This window comes from Sceloporus undulatus, chromosome 2 (genome assembly GCF_019175285.1).
Source record: "Sceloporus undulatus isolate JIND9_A2432 ecotype Alabama chromosome 2, SceUnd_v1.1, whole genome shotgun sequence".
NCBI classification, from domain to species: Eukaryota; Metazoa; Chordata; class Lepidosauria; order Squamata; family Phrynosomatidae; genus Sceloporus; species Sceloporus undulatus.
Window position 1 is genome coordinate 309,248,458 of NC_056523.1, and position 19,039 is coordinate 309,267,496.

Genomic DNA, 19,039 nt, shown 5'->3' on the forward strand with positions numbered 1-19,039 from the left:
GAACTGCTGCCTCAAGTCGGTCCGAGAGACTTTTCCAGTGCTACTCGGAACCGAAGAAGGGGTTGCCTGTGTCTGCGCAGAGGTTGTCCAAATGGGTGGCTGGTACCATCCACCTCTGCTATGAACTGTTAGGCAAGCCTCTCCCTGGCAGGGTTCGGTCCCACTCTACAAGGTCAATGGCAGCATCCTCTGCATTCCTGTCGGGGATTCCTTTGGAGGATGTCTGCAAGGCTGCTGTCTGGTCCCAACCTCTGACTTTTATTAAGCACTATAGGTTGGACACCAGGGCCATCCGAGACGCAGCTTTCGGGAGGGCTGTGTTGGTTTCAGGGTTGCATTGATTGCGCTACTGATGTTTTGTGTTTACTACTCTTGTACAGTTGACACTGTTTACATTTTGTTGAATGTTGGTTTGCACAAGTCCTATGGGATTGGTCTTGCATGACCTCTGTTCCCTCCTCAGGTTTAGCAACGTTATTGCTATTTGATCTGTGCATGAACAAAAAGACTGACTCTTTATGGTTCAAGGTGTTTTTATTGTAATAAATATACCCTTGGTTCACCATAGCTTTGGTCTCAGGACACTCCCTCCGCCGTATACCTTAGCTTGTCAGTCTAAACCCATTTGTATGATTCGCAGAGACCACGAAGAAGAAGGACAGGTTGCTTACCTGTAACGGTATTTCTTCGAGTGGTCATCTGCGAATACATACAAATCCCACCCGTCCGTCCCCTCAGTGTCCTGCTCACATTGGCTCTTTCCATCGCCTGCTTGGCGGGAAAATTGCGGAACTGGGGAAAAGAGCGGGAAGGCAGGGGCCTTATAACGGGTGGGCGGAGTTACCGCCAAAAAGTTTCAATATGTTGCAGAGTTAACTCTGCCCAGTGATTCTAGTAGGTTCCGAGCAGCACTGCGCAGGCGCAGTAAAACCCATTTGTATGTATTCATAGCAGAAAGAGTCCTGGGTGACTGACTGATAATTCTCTCTGTTCAAGAATCCATCTCCTGCCTGTGCATCTGGCTGCAATGAAAGCTGAAACGATGATGCAAAAAGCCTCAGTGAGAGTCTCTCTTGCCATACGCACACATACATACACACACTGAAGGAGCCTCCAAGTTCTACCCTCGACCTATCCACGGGTCATGGCAAAATCCATACTTTTGGCCCCAAAACCTGACCTCAACTTATACATGACTTATAGTTGAGTATATATGGTAAATCATGGCCTTTTTGTCTAACATAAGTGGTCAGAATTACCCAAAATTGTTGTAAGGGGGGGAGAAGATTTGAATATAAATTCTGTGACTCACACTTATGGGGTCACTCTGCACCTGTTTAGACATCCTTGAAATGTAGATCCACGTGTTTTGGCAGTAGCTCTGCCCACTTTCTACAGTGCTATATATTCTTTATCTTCCCACAGCTCTGCCCACTTTCTACAGTGCTATATATTCTTTATCTTCCCATAGCTCTGCTCACTTTCTTCAGTGCTATATACACTTTCCCTATCCACTTCAGCAGTTAAATTGGTAGAAATATTTTCCTCATTTTTCCATTCCTGCTTTTAAATTTTTTTTTCTTTTTGTGATGCTGTTTCTTTCTATCGCCATGTATCTTCTTCATTCTACCTTCTCTGGGGCTGTGGCCCCAAAAGTATTTTTTAAGAACTTGTATATTGCGAGAGTCTAATGGACATTTGCTTATGCAAGATCCATACCATTGACTTGTGCCTTCACTGTTAGACTCACACCTATAGTGAGTAAAAATTGAGTGTCTCATTTTTTTACAAAAAAAACCTCCAGTGGTAGGGGCCTGGAGATACCTAACCTGAAGCTAAGAACAGGCGTCTTCATACAACCTTAGTGACAGTTGGTTCTCAGCCCCAGTAATGATGGAACAATTGTGAGACAGGACCAAGCAGCAGAGATAACATCATCTTCTTCTCTGCTATTGGACTGACAAACAGCATTATCTCAGCCATGTTTGTACCCCTGATTTTGGCATCAGTATTGACCTACTTGGTCTACAAAGTTTGTTGGGCATTGGATCTCATACAGTTAGTCTCAATGACACAGGCCCGTTACAGACGGGCACCCTAGGATGGACTCAGTCCATGCTAGGGTTAGAAAGGGGCATCTCTGCCAGACGCCCCTAACCCTAGCATGGACTGAGTCCGTACAAAATGGAGGCGGCCGTTCCACACGGCCACCGCCATTACGACGTCATGACTGCGCTGCCTCCAAACAAGAGTGCCCTTTCCGCGGTGCAAGAAGGAGCTCCGAAACGGAGCTCCTTCTGGGGTTTGCGTCTCTGGGCGCAGCCTTTACATGGCTGCGCCCAGCGACGCAGAGGAGAAAGGGGCCAAGTGGCCCCTTTCTCCTCCTCCTCGCCGTTGCTGGGTGTCCTTGGGGCTTGAAGCGGCCTTTTGCCGCTTCCCCGCGGCCTGCAAAGCGGCAGATCAGGGCCTCGGAGGCTGCCGGTCTGGCAGCTGAGGCCCCGATACAGCGGGGAAAGGGGCGGGTGCAGGCCGCCCCAAACGGGCGGTCTGTAACCCGCCACAGACTCCTATTCCTGAATCTTTTTTGTCTGTGTCCATCCTTTTAACATCAGGAAAGTGTTGAGAAGGCATTACATAAATCTTCTGGAACAGATACAGAATTGAAGAAGAAAATCACAAAAACAATCTAAATCTGATGCCAGTAGGTTAATCTTGTGCACCAGCTGATTGAGGCAGGACTTCAAAATTCTAAATATGTTTCATCCATTGGCTCCCTTTTCTTCCCCGTCTAGTTTTAATTTTCTGCCTTGCTAAGTGGTTGAGCCTTTATAGCTCTTGTCCTCAAACTTAAAAACCTTCAGTAAAAATTACTTGCTAAATATACCAAATAGATTTAATGAAATAATTTCAAATGGCAACTGACCTTGCCAAGAAAAAGTATAAACAACTAGAAATGGACATAGACAGAGAGCAACCCTGCTTGCTTTCTGAGAAAAAGAAATGGAAAGCAGAAGATGAAACAGCTCCTAAAGATTCCCCCAAGACCACAAGCATGCAGATTGTAGAGAGAGAGAAATAATCAGGACAATGCAAAGGCTCAGTTGGCTGTTGAGTACATGTCTTTGAAGCAATGAGAAAAGCAATATTAAAATGTCATCTAATGAAAGTGAAACAGAAGGACAGTCACTGCAGCAAGTGAATGTGGGAAGACCCAGGGTCAGTGGTTTAGAGAAATGTGAGAGCCTAAAAAAGATAAAAAATAAAATAAAATTTAGTTTAATGTTGTATCTGAAACATCTACTCAAGGAGGAAAGGGGTGCACTGATATTCCAAGCACAATCACAGTTCCCAGTTGCCATTTTGAATCTACAGATTTTGACCAAAGGGTTGGAACAGAAGCAAGAAGAGTTGCAGTCCAGTCAGGAAAGGCAGTGCAATCCAAGTATGCAGGTACACACAATGATCGACACTCATAGCAGATCACCAAAGCAAACGCAGTATGGCATAGCAAGAACAAAGGACATTTTAAACACCAGCTGGGAAATGAGTACACAAGATCAATGTGAGGTCAAAGGCTTTCATGGCCAGCATCCATAGTTTTTGGTGGGTTTTCGGGCTATGTGGCCATGTTCTGGAGGAGTTTCTTCCTGACGTTTCGCCAACATCTGTGGCTGGCATCTTCAGAGAATGCTTGCCTGGAAAAGATTGGGTATATATATACTGTGTGAGCCTGGGAATGCAGGAGTGATTTGCATGTGTTTTGTTCTGTTGCTGATGGCAGGCCATAGATGTTGTCCAAGATCAGTTTATATGGTACCTGTCGTATTTGGTGGCTGAGAATTCCTCCCAGGTGCAGGAAAATGAGCTTGGGGCAACAGCGCAGATTCCTCAACTGCATATATCTGCAATCAGAAATACAATGAGAGATTTAGTGCATGTGGAAATGCAAGCGAAATTCCAATCATCTTTTAACAATCAAAGCTTTTAAAGTGCATTGAATTTCACTAGCTTAAACATGTTTAAGCAATTTAATGAATTCAGTGAAGTACATTGATAAGTTTGAGTCAAACTAATCAATCTAATATAAATGAAAGCAGAATTGGAATGAATTCATCAGAATTAAATTAAATTCATATAAATGACAGGAAGATGTTCAGGAACAATTCTAGTTTACAGCGAAAGGAAAGGTAATGCTATTGCACCTACGGAAACACTTAAGAAGTGTAAGGAAAAAACTGGATACATTATACATACAAAGTAAGTAATAAAGCCATCATAGATGCCAGAGTAGAGCTTTGAGAGTTGGATTTGAATTCTGGGTACAGCAGAGTTGATTCAGAAAGTGATAGTGAGGAGAAATAATAGTAGCAGTAGAAAAGTAGAAATAACAAGAGTATGTTATTTTGAGGTAGATCATTTAGAAAAGTACTAACAACTTTTGATTTAGATATTGATCTCAATTCAGGTCAGGAAGACTTTAAGGATCAGCAGAGATCTAAAAGTGTGACTGCAGTGTTACAAAAAGTCCCATCACAAAGCACTCAAATTCCAATGCCAGAAATGTTTAGACTTAATTGATTCTGAATGGGAAACTTCTCTTAATACAAAGAGGTTTGTTGGTTGTAGTAACAAAAATTATGAATGTATGAAAAGGGAATGATTGTTGTTGTCTTTGGTTGATGGTCCTATTTCAGCTCTCATTTTGAATTTGGTGGTCCCAAAGGAAGGATTAAAAGCATTAATAGTCATAGGTGAGAAAATAATAGATTTTCAGTAATCAGGAAGTCACATGAGGCTGCAGTGTTAGCAATTAGGACTTCAGTGGCAGCATCAATGTTTGCTATATGTAAATATGCATGTGCTCTTTTAACTAGTGTAGAGAGATCTTGTAGCACCTTTGAGACTAACTGAAAGAAAGTTAGGCCCTATACAGACAGGCCAAAATAAAGCTGCTTCGAGTTACTTTGGAGGTATGGTGTTTCAATGATGCATGCGTCTTAAGAGTCTGGAAACTGCACCAAAGCTGCACTCCAGTCCTTAGGACTGGAGCGTGGCTTTGGTGTGGCTTCTGGATGGACACTTCAGAGAGGTAGGTAAGAAATAATAACAACAATAATACCAGCAGCTACTGTTAAGCAAATTGTTCTTCACCCATTTTCATGTGGCATTCATCATACAAATCATACATAACTAACTTGATTTCTCTACAAATCATAACTAATTTTATTTTTTGTTAGGTTCCAACAGTGAAGAGATTATGTCTGTTGTTATACAGGCTGCTCATAAAGTGAATGTGACAACTTTGAAACGTGTGGCGAGAAACATAGGGCCCCCTCAGAGAAATATCTGGGAGCCACCAGAAGTGGAAGCACAAGATCCTGGAGTTTGCTGCTACGACAGATTTTCTTTGGGGACTAGTCTAAGCAGAAGCACAATTTCAGATGTGGAAAACCCTCTGGCTTACAGTGATGCTGAAACAGCTGATTCATTCTCTGAATCTTTGCGGATTGATGATATACGAAAACATATCCATTTTCAGATGGAAGAAGGTTGCAAGTAAGAGTCTGTAATATTTTTGAACATACTCTCTTCCCAGCTTCCATTCTTTCCTAGCAGGTTAATAATGGAACAGTAACCTTCTTAGCAGAACAGTTCCACATTAATCTGTGCATGTTTATTTAGAACAATGGTTTTCAATCACTCTCGTGGCACATTTGTATGCCACAAAAGATCTGCAAGTGTGCCGCATCAGTAAGTGTGAGTCCAGGGAACTGCCTACCAAACAGAGTGTGTGAGTGCATTCTTGACTTTGCTGTATGCCATCACTAGCCCTCACTCTCTCCTTTGGTTACTGAGAAGCAAACCAGTTGATGAAGACCCTGAAAGTCTGCCTCCCCGTAGCCTCACAAGTCCTCTCTGTTGGGCTCTCCCATCTCTTTCTGGGATGGCATTCCAATCAAGGGTTGGGAGGGCAAGAATGCCTGTCCCTCAGCCCTCTGTACTGTTCTGGCCCAGCCCCACCACTCTAGTTCTTGACAGTGGACAACAGAAAAAGTGGGAGAAAAGGTATCTTTGTAGTCTTTTCTCTGTATCTCGTGAGGGTGCTCTAGGCTCAGTCTCCTGTCTGTCTACGATGCATTTGTCCTCAATCCTGAGCTGACATAGAAAGTGCAGAGTTGCAGGAGCGGTGCTGAAGGAAGCAAAAGGAGGTATATGGGGAAATGAAAGAGAAAAGAGAAGAAGTGGAATGCACCAGCACTGGCAGGCAGAACAACCACCACCCCCTCATCCAGTTTCCCAGCCTCTTTCAAGAAGATAGCTGGCTGGCTTAGTGGGTGATGGACATAGCCTCAAGGAGCATGCTGGTTTGTTCTGGAATATCAATTGCCTCATTACACCAAGCTTGCTAGGGTGCAGCGACAGAAACTAAGTATTTACCATTCATTTAAGTTCACATTGGTGAAGAGTGGGGAGGGAATCTTGGTGACAGTCGCTCTACATTTTGTGTCCCTTGGTCTTGATTAGAACTTTCTAATGAGAAAAATCCAATGAGAAAGAAAGGGAAAGGTAGAAGCTGAAAATTGTGGCAGGGAGAAGCTTGCTCAGCACTTATTGGGGGCGGAGGGGGGGGAGTAAAGGAAATAAATGATGGTAAAACACCTCTCTCATTCGGCTACTTATGCTAGTGCAAAGTGCTAATTTTTGTTGGCTGTGATGGGAATGAGGGTGTTGGTGTTTCTGAAGAAACAGAATCCTTTGTAGATAAGCTGACTAAAATTTAGTTACGAACAAAAGTACTATTTTTCTAACAGACAAATTACTGCTCAAAACAAACAAGCTATTTGCTTTATCAAGATAACTTTCTAATAGCTTCCTCTTTATCAAGATAACTGATTGACCATAAAGAGATTTCTACTGTTAAGGTCATTGGTTACGCTAGTAGTATTTCCTATAATTAAGGATGTTCCATAGACTGAAAAATAAAGGTGAACAAAGACCATTTAAAAAAACCTTCAAGAGCCCCTTTTACTCTCAGGAATAAAAATGAGCAGGAAGGAGACAGACTGAGAAAGGGCACTGAACATGTGGGGAATGGGGAGAAGGTTGTCTTGCCCTCTAACTCAGCTGCTGATAGGTTAATTTACAGGTTCTATGTGGATTTAACATTAGTTTGAGACCCATAATTTGTGCAAGAACTATTTTGATGAAGGAAGCTCAATAACAGCTATAAATTGGGATGGGGGGAATGTTATTGTTTTTTTTTGTGTGTGTGTGTGTGTGTGTGTGTGTGTGCCTTCAAGTTATGTTTGACTTATGGTGACCCTAAGGCAAACCTATTGTGGGGTTTTCTTGGCAAGATTTGTTCAGAAGAGGTTTGCCATTGCCTTCTCCTGAGGCTGAGAGCCTGTGACTTGCCCAAGGTCACCCAGTGGGTTTCATGTGGGAAGATAACTGGAATAAGCATTCCATTCGTTGGCTCATCACACTCGCCAAGCAGCAACTGGGAATTGAACCCTGGTCTCCAGAGTTGTAGTCCAACACTCAAACCACTACACCATGATGGCTCTTGAAACAAGAATTACTGGTTTGTTTAATTAATTTGCTCTGGAAGAAAAAGGTGAAGTTTGTAAATTTATTGCCTTTTAAAAAAAATTTGTTGTGATTTGCCCAGTCCTAGGGGACTTCACAGCCATTCAGGAGAACTGACTGGATGCAATAAAAATGCTGAAAAATCAGAAGACATCAGTGTGAAAGGAAGAAGTAAAATAAAAGAAAACAATAAAGATTTATCTAATCAACCTATTTTGCCAGTGGTTGGTGAATGGGAATTTGAACGTGATGATGATGAATACATTAAGTTTTTAGAGCTTTTCCTAACTTACATACTTGAGAAAGATCTGATCAGTAACAGAGATTCTTCAGTTCCTTTTCTGGTGAGTTTTTCAGCACTCCTTAGAGAACAGGAACTCAATTCTCTTCTTTTTGATGTTCATACTACACTGAAACGTCGGCAGATCAGAATTAAAGGCAAAAATATATTTAGAGCTGGTTCTTGCTACAATCTTGTTTTTGAACCTGCTAATTCTCAACTAATTTCTTTGTGTGATGAAAAGAAAAAAGATTCTAAAAAACAAACTCTTCCTGTTCCTGTTCAACAACCAATTGAGTTTTACAACCATGAGTTGGTGATCAGACCAGCCACAAGAAGAGGATTATTTGGTCGTAACCAGCAGTTGTTTAATGGTGTACATGGTTCCAGTAAAGAGATACGTCTTAAACCAACACTGACTCAGCATTCACCTGAACAAACCTCTGTTCCCCAAAGAGCTCCACTTCATAAATATATCTACAAAGCAATTAAGATGAACGATGTTGTGCAGAGAGAGGAGCCAACTCCAGAGATGAAGTTTAAATTTAACAATGTTGCTCACTTGCTTGAGTGGATGATTAGATGGTCTGATAAGAGGCTGCTTTATGATCCCATCACAACCGAGCCCTATTATGAATGCCAACCAATGATGCATGTAAAAACATCTACGTCTGCTATACTTGCATCAATGTGGCTTTTAGAAGAATACTACAGCAGCAGATCAGAAGACCAAAGTATATGCATTTGGGTAAGCAAGAAAAATTATGTGCAGTAGAAAAATTGCCCAAGTAACTTTTGTGGGGGAGTGCTTGGAACTCAGTGTCCTTGGATTATAAAATATATCCTTATGTCAAAATAGCATTGATTTATCTGTATCAGCTCAGGATTATGATGTTAGTCCACCTTTCTACTAATTAGAAATTGTAAAGTTTTCAAGCAAATGAATCCAAGACTGAGATACTATGCTGTTAAGCAAAACTGGCTCTTTTCCTACATTAACAAAAGGAGAGAGGAGGTACTAATAGGGCTGAGGACCATGAAGATTCTGTTAGTTTTATTTGTATCTTGGAGCCATCTGTAAATGGGTTGATGCCTATTGCCACTTAGACGAGACAAGAATCACATGAAGACATTGAGAACTTTATCTACTCACTGTGTAGGCTGCTCTCCCAGTTCTTTCTCCTGCTTATGCCCAGATCATCTCCCTAGTCTTTAAATAATAGACAGAATTTTCCTTTTATTTTTCGTGTGTACTCTTCTCTTTTTTCTTTAACTTTTCTCTTTGTTGTCATTTTTCTAATTACTTGTAAATAGTTCCAAACTTTTTAAAATGGGGAGCAATCTTACTCCTCTGAGTCCTGTTGTAATGGCTTCAAGGTGGAAAGCTAAACCCAAGGTCTAAATCCTATTGCTAATTCTTACTAAAGTAGACCTATTAAATCAGTGGGGACTTGGTAAGTGAATACTTACATAAATTCCATTGATTCAGTGAGTCTACTTCAGTTGGGACTAAATCAGCCATCCAGCTTGACAGAATGCTTAAAGACTATCACACTATGGTTTCTTTTTCCTCTAGGAATAGTTTGGTTATAGATTAAACTCCAACTTCCTGCCCTAAAAGATTATTCAGAGTGACCAAGTATTCAGAGTTCCAATGCTGATGCCATCATTTACTGTTGAACATGTGACTTCTAAGAATGATGCTCATTCTTTTGACTGATTCAGTGAAAGAGAGGTGGCCCCTGTGTTACATCTAGTAATGATCACTGTGGGAACTGCTTTCTATGAAATTGGACATGATAGTGATTGTTAGCAGACTTGATAAAATGTGAAAATCTTATTTGAAGTGGTGAGCAAGAGGTGATCACATAATATTCCATTAGTGGAAAAAGAGTGTATAAATTGGCTGGGTGTTTTGAGGTGGCATAGATTGAGGAAGGCTTATGAAAAAGCTCAACATGTCCTCTGTGATGCTCACAGCAGCCATGTTGCGTTAAACAATGTGCTCTATGACTATTTTGAATATGTCTCTCAGTTTATACTTACCTTTCACCACCTCTATGTCTTTTAGCCTTCCCAGCCTTAACAGCTATTGTGCCAAACAATGAGGAATTGTTAATTCAAAATATCAGGTCAGTTGCATGGGATACATTCTGAGATAAGAATGTAATTACACATAATAAACAAAGTTAGCCTCTCTTTCCCCTTTGGATAAGAGACTTTATGCGGTTTCTATTCATAGTCAGCCTTTAGGGTGATGTAGCAAAATTTGGTGGATGAATTCCTGCTGGTGGAGCAAAAGCCTGCTACTACTTCTGCAGGGGAACAGCAGTCACAGGATCAGGATGTTATATCCTCAGATATTCCAAGCCCTTCTGGCCTTCTGTGAATAGTTACCATTTCTGTAAATAAATTATGCACATGAATTCCTTACCAGAGTTCAGATTCGGTATCATCACAGATTATGGTGGTGCTAAAAAATTACACTGGTGGACACCCCTATTACCCCATTGTTAGAAATGCTATATTGCACAAGGTGATGCTCCCTTAAAGGTACCAGTGAAAAGAGATCAGTGTCTTGAAGAAGGTTCACCTGCAAACACGATAGTGGTCAGATCCTAATCTGAAGTCTCTATCATGAATAGAGGTTCTATGATTTGAAGAGAGGATATGTTATATAAAAAGGAATCGTATTCTAAACCCTTAAACACATTCCTGCTCAACTTGTATAAATCTTACGCTTATACTGTGATACCACCTCTTCACAGTTTGTGCCACTGCGGCAGCCACAATGGCAAGTGTATCTCTGTGGCTAAAACACTGGAACATGATAAGTGTTCCAGAGTATCCTGACAATGGTCACATTCCAGGATACCAGATTCTTTGGAGAAGATGCTCTCAATGATATCTTCAAGCCAAAGATAAAAAGAAAGCTGTACTCTCTTTATAAAAGAGAGAGGATAAAAAGCAGAATAGAAGATACTTCTCCAGTTTTCATCCCTCAAGGAACTTTAACAAATCTAGAGTTTTAAAAACTTTCAGACACAACTGGTCTTATACTAGATTCCAGACCAGTTTTCAGCCCAGATAGCAAGGACTTGCCCATCAACCTTGAGCAGCCCAAGCCCACTTGACAAAGGTAACAAGAGGATTAAGTTTCTTCCACTTGGAGGAAGGTTCACCCAACTTTTGATTCTATTCTCTGTCCTACTTGTGCATTCAAATCACTGTGACTATCAGCATGTCCCATTTTGTCACATGGTCAATTTCCTTCTGTATGCTAGCACAATATTTCTTCCTTTTCTGGCTCTGTGAGAGCATATATTTGGATTATGGTAATATTTACAGATTTTCCATGAAGTCTTACTCATATTATTTGGTCAGACTTTTGCTACATCTTGCCTTACTATTAACACTACCACATTTCTTCTTAGATTCTCATTTCCAGAGTAAAACACTATGTAATTGTCTGGTTGAAAATATCCCATTACTAACCACTTTAGCTTGCTCACCCCAAGTCTTGCAATATTTATACATTCCATTTTCTAACTTCCCCTATTCATAGTTCTCACACTCGGTATTCATATTATATGTTTTGTGCAGCTTTTGACTTAACGTTCACCTTTGAGCATGTCAGCAGCTGAATATCTTCTTGGCTTCAGTGCAGTTACGTTGTTAGACACAACACTATTTATGTCTTGCCCTTTGTTCTGTTTCATTTGTTCATTTGAGTGCCTTCCATCCCTGGAGTCTCATCTTCCAGCACTATCTCTTGCTTCATTTTGGATTGTCCCCTCATATTTTCAGGGTAAAAAACATTTAGAAGTGGTTTGCTGTTGCCCCCTTCTGTGAAGTATTAACCAGAACTAGCAAAAGTGCCATTGCCATTGTCTCTGGGAGATCCTCCCCAAGTGCATCTCTCTCTACACCAGCTACCTAGAAACTTCACTTCTATGGCTTTGCTGCTACCTTCACCATTGGAACTATCAGCTCTCTTCTGCTGATATGGACATTGGTTTCTGAATAAGGGTTTGGCACAGTTACTTTGGTTCCACAGCAAAAGCCGTCCTAAATTAGGAAACTCTACCTGTTTCAATATTACCATGAGCAAAGCCCTTTGTCTCTCAAGAACATACAGTCCCACCACCATAAAAATGTACTGCCATGGGGGGATTGGCTACATTGAGCCACCTAGTATCTGAGTGGAATATTTACCTGAAGGCAGGTTTCTTAAGCTAGGTAACAAATTAACAAACCTTTGAAATGAGAGTGGTGAATATTTGAGGCTCTTTTTGGTGCCACTGCTTTTTCCCTTCCCAAAATTTGATCCTTAGCATTGGTAGATCCTATTGATGAATATCTCCTTCCTGATCTGAGAATGAGGCTTTGGTTAGTTACTGTAAATGCTAATTCTAGACTGAGGAGACATCCAGACCAACCTGTCAGCAGTGCCCTTTTAGTTTCTTGTGTTACCTTGTATTACCTTATTTTCCTTCCCTTTGCTCTTTCTGTCTTTCCTGTGCTTGCTATATAAAGAACGAAGGGAGTGGCTTACAGAATAAGTAATTAAAGCTTTGAATGTTTTTACATGACTCCTGCCTAGTCTGCATATCAATACAAGCTAATCCCTTGGTGGTACTCCTCTTTTCTGTGATCCAGCATGAGCCTTCATGGTAAGTAACAAATGCTTCCTTAGTTTTATGAGAAACAACAATTAAGTGTACTGTATATAATGACAGTACATTTAGTTCAACATAGACACACTAATTCAAAATGTTTTTACCAAATGCCATAAATTCTTTGTTGCAGTTTGTTTCACATATTTTCATGCTGGCTAAATGTTTAGAATGTTAAGTAATTAACTTATTTATAAAACAGTTGTTACCAAAAAAAGCAGATATTCCATGAAAGCAGTACATTCCATAATGCATTCAGATGGCCCTAAAGAATTGAGTGAGAAATAATAGGCTATGATAATAATTTAATGGAAGTCTAGGTACACAGTCTTTTTCACATATTTTAAGTACTGTTATGATTTTTTAAAATGTGCCCCATGTAATTGTTTTGTGTGTCATTTGAGATTAAATGAGATAAAAATTGAATAATGCAGATGAATAATTAATACAGAGACAAAACTTTTTATGAAGAAAACCATGTTAGACTGTGTCTTATTAATTCCAAAGTGAATATATTTTAAGATCTAATTAATTCATTTATTTGAAACATGAAACCTGAATTTATGGACAATTACATGACCAGAGAAAAAATTTTTAAGCAAAATGTAAATGTTATCAAATCCAGTAAAGCTCATTGCACACAAGTGTTAGTACACAGATACTGGTGGCAAAGTGGTTAAATACCTGTACTGCAGCCACTCACTCAATCACCATAAGGTTGTTAGTTTAATACCAGCTAGGGGCTCAGCCTTGACTCAGGCATGCATCCTTCTGAGGTTGCTAAAATGAGCACCCAGCTTGTTGGAGGCAATTAGCTTACACATTGTAAACCGCTTAGGGAGTGTTTAAGTGATAGGCAGTATAGAAATGTAGTTGCTATTGCTATACAGATTGGGGTTCGTATCAAAACCCTATATCCAGTCAGTTCAGTGACCCTAGAGGAGCATTATAATGGGGTAAAAATGAATGCATATACAAAGTGCTGCTCCGTCCCTTCTGTTGTGTCAGGACTTCATGAAGAAATTTTTATTCTAAGTTGTGTTTTGATGTATAAACCATGTGTCCTTTTTGTTTTTGTTTTTTAAAGAAGGCACACATACAGTCTTCAAGTACCCGTTCTTCAGCAATCAAATCCAAACTAGAGAAAGAAAGCAGTGTGGATACAGGCTACTCTCCATCACTTGAGGCTCCAGCTGTTATCCAAGATGGCCATGCATATGGGGAACCTTGTGAAAGTGCTCCAGGGTAATAACACAATGTTAAGTTTGGTGCAAGAAGTTGAACTTTTATGAAGCTGAGAATGGTGTGAACAAACACTACTGTTGCAGATCTTCAGTTTTTGTAATCTTTTTAAATACACAGAACATTGCCTGAAAGACATTCTGAGAAGAAAGAAAATCATTTCAAAGATCTTTCTGAAACACATGACCTAGAGATAGAAGGAAAAAACGTTGATGCACATTTGACAGAAAGAGTGAGAAATGCAGTGGACATGACATTTGAAAACAAAGGTGAGTTGAATTAAAATTAATCAAAACAATTCATTTTCATAATGTGTATATGAAATTAAGGATTTCGTTAAAACATAGGCTGCATCTGCACTGCAGAAATAATCCGGTTTGATACCAATTTAACTGCCATGGTTTGATGCTATGTTATTTGGGGATTTTTAGTTTTTGTGAGACTAATAATAATAATAATAATAATAATAATAATAATTTTATTTGTAAATGTAGCCTTCTCTGTCAGAGAGCTCTGGTGCTACAAGGAACTACATTTCCCAGAATTACATCGCATTGAGCCATGGCAGTTAAGGTTGTGTCAGACTGGATTATTTCTGCAGTGCTGATGTAGCCAACACCCAGGATGGACCCTCCAGGCCCTGGCTCTGTCTCCCTCTGGTCGATGGGACTCCACCTTGGCTTTGGGGGTAGTGTGGAGGTGGAGGCTGGAGCCCCATCAGCCAGAGGGAGCCAGAGCTAGCCCCGGGGCCATGACTTTATAATATTGTATTTTAACTGTTTTGTGTGTGTGTTTCTTTTTTAAATTGTGTTTGGTATTTTAACATGTTGTACTCTGCCTTGAGCCTTGAGGAGAGGCGGAAAAGAAATAATTTTTACTTATTTATTTATTTGTATAGAAATAGCAAGTAGCAATAGCAAGTACATTTCTATACCGCTTGTCAGTACACTTAAGCACTCCCTATGTGGTCTACAATGTCCCCTAATTGCCCCCAATAATCTGGGTACTCACTTTAGCGACCTCGGAAGGATACAAGCCTGAGTCAGGCATGAGTCCCTGACTGGTATTGAACTCACAACCTTGTGGTTTGTGAGTGGCTGGCTGCAGTACTGGCATTAAGCCACTGCGCCACCAGAGCTCCTATATTTATTCATTGAATTTATATCTTGCCTTTCTCCCAAGATGGAATGTGTATTTGATTAAATGTAAGCCTAGTTTAGTTCAGTGAAAGTCATTAAACAGTTCTTAGGAGACAGTCTGTCAGCTGCACATAATAATGATAAGAGAAGTGCAAACGATGTGGCAGAGAAGGATCTGTCAAGGAACTGGGCTGCTCCTTCATTATTTAGTTTGTCTCATTGTTTTCCTTTATTTTAAAGAGCATTGTGAAGATCCATTGTCACTTTCAAAGAGTCCTACGATTTCTGTCAGTGTGAAATCAGTACAGCAACAAAAAGAGGTAAATTGATACAAGAATTAATGCATTTTCTTAACTTCAGTATTTGCAAACCATGAATTTTGTAGGTGGAACGCCGTCTCACATTAGCTATGTTGAGAAGTTGATATCATAGCCACAGGGCATAGATGGAAATCATCTGGCCCAGGGTCAACTTAGTTGGGTCCATCACATGGGAACTATTTGTTTTAAAAAAGAAAAGCTGAAAGCACATTACAGCTTGATTACATAGCTATACATGATTCTTCAGTCATCTCAATGCTGGCTGTTTATTTTTTGGAGTTTATTAATTAGCTGAACAAGATATAAATGAAATAAAGACATACATGATATAATTGTGGGGGCAGGGTTGCTCTTAAAGAGATTGTTGTATGCTAGAGAGTAAAAGTCTGATATATGCTACAAATTAAATAGATTAATATGTACTTAAATTTATCTTTTTAAAATGCAACAGCTGCCTATATCAGATGTTGAATATACACAAGAACCATTGCTGGAAAAATTGGAGCAAAACTTTACAAAGATGGAGAGGTGAGGGGAAAAATGCATGATTTGTTCATCTTATTAGTGCCATTCTACTTGTATTTTTCTTTTCTGGCATTGCAGCCTTGCATTTGCCTCAGTACTTAGATACCTTTGTTTGAGTTAGTTGTTAGTGGCGATGGAGATCAACTGTAAACAGACAAACATTGTGAACAAGGTAACTGTTTGTTTACAGTTAGTGGGAAAAACTTCATGGTTGACAGAGAATGAATTCTTTTGCAATGTAAGTATTGCCTTGAAATTGTATATTAAAATTCTTTAATAATAAATGGCAGTCATCCTGTTCATGATACCTAATGCAATTAAAACCTTTTGATCTATCATTCTTTCTACAACATTACATATGAAAGTTCCCAGAGACGTCCCCTAATCATTATGTCCTGAGATTAAGTAAAAAATTGCTAGGAAAAAAACAAACTAACAATAAATATACAGTCAATAAGGTAATATGTGAAATTGTCATTAAAATTGTTGGTAGCTTTATAAACTTTCTCTGTACATTTTCTGATACTGCCTACACTTCTTGCCTGATTATTGTGTTTAATTGTGAACTGAAGAAACAACTTTTCAGTATCACCAGCTTTCAAGGAAGGCTTTCAGACAATCTGTAACTGAAGCAATGTTGCTATGTCGCAAGCATTTCCATATCCAGTCATTCATGGAACCAGACAGATTGGTTCTTCCCGCTTCCACAGTTTAAGCAGGGGCTAGCCACTTAATGTCATAGTAGAAATTCAGGGAATGGTTACTTATTCCAGGAATCATACTAGCATGCACCACATTTCCTTAGTGTAGTGGAGCACAGGCATGTAGTCTACATGTCTGTACTCCACTACATGTCAATTCTTCGTTAGTGTGTCTATACAAGAGTTAGGATCATGTGTCATACACGTATAGTCTTATTTTTTTTGTTTTTCATGTTGATTCATAAAAATAGCATTTAATAAGTTAGGAGACATTCAGATTGCTATGGAAACACAGGTGGGAAAGTGTTGTTACATTAATGCCCTGCTTGTAGTATCCTATAGGGAAATGTATGGTTGCAGGATGCTGAATTAGAATTGTCTTCAGCATGGTGGAACATGACTCTTGTATTTGTATGTTTTAGAATAGGAAATAATTCAAGAGTCGTTCTTTTCAAGAAGAACAGATTAAAAATGATGCTAATTGCCACTTGGGACCTTTAAAAGGCAGTATTGTAGTTTTCCACTATTATGATTATGATTTTAAATGATATTCATTTATATCCCTTCTTTCTCCTGATAATGGGATTCAGGGGGTCTAACAACATATTTAAAACAATGAAATTTAAAACAATAAAAAGCATTAATAAAAATATAAATGTAAAGTTTTAAAAAATTAAACAAATTATCAAGCTAAGACATTAAACATTAAAAATACTAAAATTCATTAAAAGATTATATACAAACCTTAAAAGCATTAAGAGCCCAACCCTTGTCAGGCTGTGAAAGCCTGATAGGGGAAACCCATTTTGACATGCTAATGGAAACACAGGGACATCCTGGCCTTTCTAGGGAGGAAGTTTCAAAGTCTGGGAGCAGCCACCTAGAAGGCCCTCTCTCTTGTTCCCACCAAACAAGCCTGAGAATGTAGTGGGACAGAGAACTCTAATGGATCCATATTTATTACATTTTTTTATTTACAAACTGCAAACAACAGCTAAAATGGTTAATGGTGACATCTATATTACATGTTCCAAAACTAAAGAAAAACATAACAGTTGAACACATTGGTATTGATCAAAAAGCTTTTGTCTCCAGTAGTAAACAGGGTGAAGAGAGCTTTTGTACCTATATCATAGGTACAAAATGTATTTAGGAGAAGAGATTAGAATCTTGTATAGTTGCTGACACAGTCACAAAACTGTTTCCCACTTTGTCTCTACAGTTCTCTTTCAGATTATCAGCCTTCTTTTACTGCTGTGTCAAGTACTCTTTCAAATGAGCCTGTTGGCCAAGAGAAAAAAGAAACTGCCGCAAAAGAATCAACAGTACAGCCACTGAGCACTTCAGATGCTGTCAGGCAAATGCTCCAAGATGAAATGTTTAAACTGGTTCAGGTGAAAATGCCTCATTTTAAAAATATAAATACAAGTACAAGGGCTATAGATTCTGATATAACAGCTTACTAAAATCAGTGGAACTGGAGATATCAGAACCACCTGTAGCAGAGAGTGTCTCCCTTGTGTCTGTATTCTTAATTCATTACACTTACATCATACCAAGGACCCACTGTATTTTTATGCTATGACATCCCTCATAAGACATGAGACTCTTTGAGTTTTCTCAAATGGATCTACAGCAAAAAGTAAGCCATAGTGAGTGAGCTGGATTTCTGCAGCTTCAGAGAACAAGACTCAATAGATTCAAATTACAAGAAAAGAAGTTCTACCAAAATTGTAGAATAACTTCTTTACTGTAAGATTTGTTTAAAAGTGGAATAAACTGCCTGCTCTGCTTCTCTGCAGATCTTTAAACAGGTTGTATAGGCATCTTTCAGGAGTGCTTTAGTTGTGTCCCTCCATGGTAAAGGATTGGACTTGATGGTCATTGCACCAACTTTCAGCTCTAAGGTTCTATGATTATAGCCAACAGAATCCTTAGTCTTACTCAGCAGCTGATTTAACTGTAATTTGGCAGTTTTGTACCATTTGCAGAACAAGTGTAATAGAATTAGAGCAGGGGTCAGCAACCTACGGCCCACAGGCCGCATCCGGCCCACGGGAACCGTAGGAGCGGCCCCAGGCCAGCCCTGCCGCCGATTGCCGCCACTGGCGCGCCCGTTCCCCGCCCCTCAGGGCCGGCTTCTGCCCTCCCTGAGGGGCAGGGAAAGCGCTGGGGCAGCCGGCGCTGGCCTTCCCCTGCCCTCCCTGAGGGGCGGGGAAAGCACTGGGGCAGCCGGCGCTGGCCTTCCCCCCGCCCTGTGGGGAAGCCTTGGCCCTCCCAGAGCGCGGGGAGAGGCAGTGGCGCCGGGGGCCTGGGGAGAGGGAGGTGGGGTCCCCCTCGTCCTTCTCCCCAAGCCCGTGGTTGCTCCACAACTGCGGGCCTGGAGAGAAGGAGGAGGGGGTCCGCAGGAGGAGGAGAAGGAGCAGGGAAGAAGGAAGGAAGGAGCAGGAGGAGGAAGTAGGAAGAAGAAGGAAGAAGAAAGGAGCAGGAGGAGAAGGGAGGGAGGAGGAATGAGGAAGAAGAAGAGGAAGGAGGAAGGAAGGAGCAGGAGGAGGAGTAGGAAGAA

General features: G+C 40.3%; 1 protein-coding gene across 1 annotated transcript in view; it reads left to right on the top strand.

Moving 5' to 3' along the window:
• Window positions 1-19,039, top strand: part of CPLANE1 (ciliogenesis and planar polarity effector 1) — a 100,238-nt gene that overhangs the window by 48,299 nt on the left and 32,900 nt on the right. The window contains 7 exon segments of the mRNA XM_042451335.1: window positions 5,238-5,556; window positions 7,673-8,618; window positions 13,634-13,791; window positions 13,909-14,057; window positions 15,168-15,247; window positions 15,699-15,775; window positions 17,696-17,867. Of these exon segments, the coding sequence (XP_042307269.1) occupies window positions 5,238-5,556; window positions 7,673-8,618; window positions 13,634-13,791; window positions 13,909-14,057; window positions 15,168-15,247; window positions 15,699-15,775; window positions 17,696-17,867 (1,901 nt within the window).